This window comes from Phaseolus vulgaris, chromosome 8 (genome assembly GCF_051622355.1).
Source record: "Phaseolus vulgaris cultivar YP4 chromosome 8, ASM5162235v1, whole genome shotgun sequence".
Classification (NCBI taxonomy): Eukaryota; Viridiplantae; Streptophyta; class Magnoliopsida; order Fabales; family Fabaceae; genus Phaseolus; species Phaseolus vulgaris.
In genome coordinates this window covers 30,854,430-30,859,503 of record NC_143505.1, presented here as the reverse complement: position 1 = coordinate 30,859,503, position 5,074 = coordinate 30,854,430, and the positions used below count along the sequence as shown (strand labels likewise).

At 34.8% G+C, this 5,074-nt stretch overlaps 1 protein-coding gene across 1 annotated transcript; it reads right to left on the bottom strand.

The window, feature by feature from the left end:
- Window positions 1-1,900: 1,900 nt before the first annotated feature.
- On the bottom strand, window positions 1,901-3,044 carry LOC137825882 (TLC domain-containing protein At5g14285). The gene has a single exon (XM_068631682.2). The coding sequence runs from the start codon at window positions 2,750-2,752 to the stop codon at window positions 2,000-2,002; it is 753 nt and encodes a 250-aa protein (XP_068487783.2). The 5' UTR covers window positions 2,753-3,044; the 3' UTR covers window positions 1,901-1,999.
- Between the last annotated feature and the right edge of the window lie 2,030 nt (window positions 3,045-5,074).

Here is a 5,074-nt window from a genome sequence, read left to right as displayed (position 1 = left end):
TCCCATGCATGATCCTCTCGTGATTTAGGTCTTTCTGGTATCTGGGTGTTAACTCATGTTAACTCGAACTGTTTGTGGGACCCAGCTTACGTGGCCCTTTATTACTATCGGACCACCAAGGTTTGATGTCGACGTCTGATGTCGACCTCTTCTTCAGCCGAGGTCTAGCCAGTACAGGTTCACTTAGCATAAATTGGGGTGTACTTAGTATAAATTGGGCTTGTAATTTGACCTACCTTCTAGAATGTTTCTCACAAATGACACCTCTATCCCTCTATCTTGTTCTCCAAGAAAAACTCCTATAAATAGAGTGTCTTGCCTCATATATTTGACACATTAAATTTTGAATAGAAAAGAAACGTTGTCAGAATGTTTAGTGAGGTGAGTCTCCTAAAGGTTTTTGGGTCTTATCTTGTGAGTGTAATGCACTTCAAATGGTGAATCTTCACCACTCATCTTACAAGTTTCCATTCTTTCAAGTGGCATGATCCATCTTCCATTCCATAAGCTTTCTCTCATCTTTCTCTTTTCCTTTCTTCCATTACGCTTTCCATAATTCCATTTCCATTTGCTTATTTGTTCTTCATTTTTTATTCGGTCATCATTTTGCTTCCTTTCATCTTATGTTATTTTAGTTTTCGCACCTCATTATCATCACCACCTTATATTGTGTTTTTCTCTTTACCCTCTGTGAGTGAACCTTTACGGTTACTTAACTACTTGGTTAAGTTTGTGTCCAGTGAGAATCTTCTTTGAGTTTCTCACCATATTCTGCTTAAATCTAGAAACCATAAACAAAGTGCAACGCATAAAATGTGCAATCTTAAAATCAACTCACATCATACAAACCTCACCAAATTTCAGGATGTGGTGGAACAAGTTGAGAGGAACATTTTTGTCAATTGTCCCCTAAGAAGAAATAGATAATAAGATATCTTTAAAATAAAACTGAACTTATTCGATTTGAAAATCTGGTCGAGTAGAAATGTACATTGACTTCTTCACTACTGCATGGTGTGATCATATTTTAAAAATAAATGAGAATTAAGGAGAGAAAGAAGAAAGAGAGAGAGAGTTGACATTAGGGTGAAGTTACATAAGTAATCATTTAAAAAAAACTAACTTCATACATTTAAGAAAAATAAGTTAATTGTATTAATTTTTTATAATATCTTAATATTTTCTTTAAAATATCTTTAATTGTAAAACAAAGGAGTATCAATGAGTTGTAAGAAATTAATTAAAATTCAGATAATTTAAGAAACACATAAGTACAAATAATTAAAATATACTTATATTTTTGGGAAAAAATTAACTTTCTGTTTATAAACGAGAACAAATGCAACACTCTTCATCTCCTTTTAAATATTAGCCTTTAAGAGAATTTTGTTATTATTTATTATCATTTGTAAAATTAAAAATCACATTAATTACTCTTTTATTAATTTTATATTTTATAATCCTTAATTAATTTATAAATGTATTTATTGTATTAGATGGATAGAGATAGGAATAAAATAAAAAATTATTCATATATCTTAAGTACTTTAAGATTAAAAATAAGAAAAATAATAAAATGAAGTTTTATATAAATTAAAACTAACTTATAGAAAGAAAAAAAAAAGCTTTTATTTATCAATTCATTTAGAAGCTGAGAAACAAATTAAAATTGTTTTATTTGAATTGTAAATCAAAGATCTATTTTATTTGAGGTAGATGTTTATTAATTACGCCCACAATTATTCAAAATATCTTGTAAAACATGTCAAATCCGTGAGAATCAGAGGCCATTAATTTTTCAAACCTCAAAGGACAAATTTTGAAGCATAGAGGCATAGTAAATGAGCAAACAAAACACACCACAGCATACCAATCCAAATGAAAATGACAAGTCTTATAATAATAATAATAATAATATCATTATTATTATTAAAATAAAAGAGAGAGAAATCCTAATGCCTAATGATGATATTTGTAGATGGAAACAAATGAAGGATCCCTATCTAGTTTTGTGTTCAAAAAATTTGGCCCTTCTTTCTCTGAAAAACTGAACCCAAAGATTGGAAATCCACATGATACTAACCCCAATGGCCATCACCACCACTAAAACCCACGAAACCCAGGCCCAAGCGGGAACAATCCCACGCGCGCCCCCACTCGCGTAGAACGCCACCATTCTGTACATGAAGTACGGCCCAATGAACCCTCTCACAACGGAGTAAACCGCGTAAAACGGCGCCGAGAGCGCGTCATAGAACTTCGCAGCGAAGGGATCTTCGCGGCGGCGGGCGCCGGCGATGGTCCACGCGTTTTGGCACGCGCTGGTGACCTCGGCGAGGACGAGGAGCACGAGGACGGAGAAGGCGCCGTGCGATACGGCGTGGCGGCACGTGAGGACAACGAAGAGCGTAGCCACGTGGTGCGCGATGAAGAGCACGTCGCTCGGGTAGAAGGCCACATAGTGGAGCAGATCCGTGAGGAAGTAGGCGGCGCTGAAATCGAGGACCAATTTCTGGAAGGCAGTGTTGGGCGCTGCGAAGCCCCGCTGGCCGTCGGCGAGAAGGGCAGCGCTGCCTAGGAGCGCGGCGGGGGTGCCGTGGAAGATCGAGATCAGGCAGCTGGAGAATTCGGGTCGGATCTTGGTGGCATGTTTGCGGAAAACGATGAAGTAGCCGACGAGGTAGATAGCGAGGAACATGAGGAAGAATGGCAAAAGACCCCAGCTTTGCAACGACGCTAACGAGTTTGCCATTATTTTTTAGTTTTTTGTTTGAAACCTTTGTTCTGTGTTTTTGTTGGATTGGGAAAATAGAATATTCTGGGTTTTTTATTCTGATGCTGTGATTGTATGTCTAAGGAGAGAGAGAGAGAGAGAAAGAAATGGAAATTTGATGAACTGAGGAATGGAGTAAGCAAAGAAAGCAATCAAACAATGTGTTTGATGAACAAACTCCACTCTTTGCTGCTTCTTGGGCTTTTAATGGACTCACTCGGAGTTTACAAATTATCATTTCTTTATTATGTACAGTCTGTAAATATTTATATATAAACAATAATTGTTAAATAAAGTGATAAGCACTCTATTTAATCTTTAAATAATAGAATTAGTTTGGCCTCCAATAAATATATTTTTTTAACCGTTGGCCTAACTCATAAATATTTTTTCTTCTCGGTACTTTGTATTTTCTATCTTATATTTAATGTAAGTGTAGAACATATTGGAAGTAGTTAATTATACAATCAACTATTTCTAATTATAAACATGCATGAAAATAATTTTTTTTTTCAAACAACTAGTAGCAATTCCGGTAGTAGTTAATAGAAGTTGTTTAATTATATTATAACTTATCTATATATTTTTCTATACCATGTATATTTTTCTATACATATATAAAGAAGAATTTTTATTGTAATTATTTTTTATTCTACACAATTTTATTTTTACTTTATTCTTATATTAATATTTCATTTTATTATTTTATTTTAGTTATTTTGTCATTTTATAATTATTTAAATTTAAAATTAAAAAAAATCCAATATTGAATTTGAAAGAAATTGTTTGAAAGACGCGTATTATATTTATTTGAAAATAATGAGTGAAATAAAACTTTGAATTGAAACGTGGTTTGATGGATAGTTACTTTAACTTCCATAGGGGAAATATGTACGGAAGAAAATTTTGAAAGAACTGTGAAAAAGGAGACTGGATGAAAAAAATAACAAAAAGAAAAAAAAACATAAAAAAATGAATGCAAACCACAAAACTTTAGTTTTTTTTAACACGGTGCATGTTGACCAGAAGGTTGCTCTAGAATGTTATGTAGAGAGTCTTAGGGTGGACATTACGCAAAGAATGATCTCCTAAGCGCAACACCCCTCGAGGACAAAAATCTCCTCGCAAGGAAGACCAACCTACACCCACGGAGCATACATGATGGAGATCAAGCTCAAGAGGACATGGAGGCCAATCAACAAGATCAAGACGAGGTGGAGGCACAAATAGAAGACGCCCATGGAGGTCAAAGTCCACCTCAAAGGATTACAAGAAGCATGTTCAAAGTTTTGGGAGCTAGAGGACATTTATTTTCTCTTTTTGTAATTTCTTTAGTTGAAGATGCTTAGAGGAAAACATTAGAAACCTCTTTTGTTTTAGCATCTTTTAGGCTTTAGTTAGGAACTTTAACGGGGTATATTAGTAGATAGGTGTAGGAGTAGAATAGGAGGTGCCAAAGTGAAGGAAAGAGTCACACCTTCCTCATGCATGGAATAGGCGCCGGTTCTAGAATGTTTTGGGAGGGAATTTTGAAATTGTTTAGCTTGCATTTTCAGCACCTTAGGCTATAAATAGAGGTGCTCTCTTTGTAAAATTGAGATTGGAATTAATCTAAGAAAACTCTACTCAAATTTTGAGTGAACTTTGGAGAGCTTTTAGAGCCTTCTTCTCTAGTCTTATCTTGATGGATCAATGGAGTCCTCAAGTGGCGGCATCACTCTTATCTAGGAGCATTCACACTTCTAGTGACGAGATCATCCAACATTCTTCCATCTTCATGAGCACTCTCTTCTCCTTCCTTTCTTCTCTTTCAATTGTTCATGTTGTCTTGTGTTCTTGAGTTTTTTGGTTCGGTTTTTCTGTTTTTCCAGCACCTATGTTCTGTTCTTGCCTTTTAATTTCAATTCTGTTCGGTTCCTTTTAGTTTCTCCTCTTTTTTGGTTCAATTTGACTAAAATTGGTTCATCCAAATGAGTTTGGGATTTGGTACTAGTTTTTGGTGAGTTCTTGTCTTAGAACAAATGATCCAACTCTAAGAAAAGTGCCTCTATAATGTCCAACTCAAGGTGATTCCTAAGAAGGTCAAGAACCTTTCTCTATATGGCTAGTGGAATCACATCATGTGGTATCATGAGTCTTAGGTTCTTCTTGTTTAATTGTTGAGTTGTGTGCACTTTAAATTCAAGAGCTCTTTAATTTCTTGCAATTTAAGTTTCTATTTTAGAATTTTACTTGAGTATTCTTGTTGTTTTTCTTTTACACCAAGTGCTTGTGAAAAAGGTTTATGGCACTCATAATTCT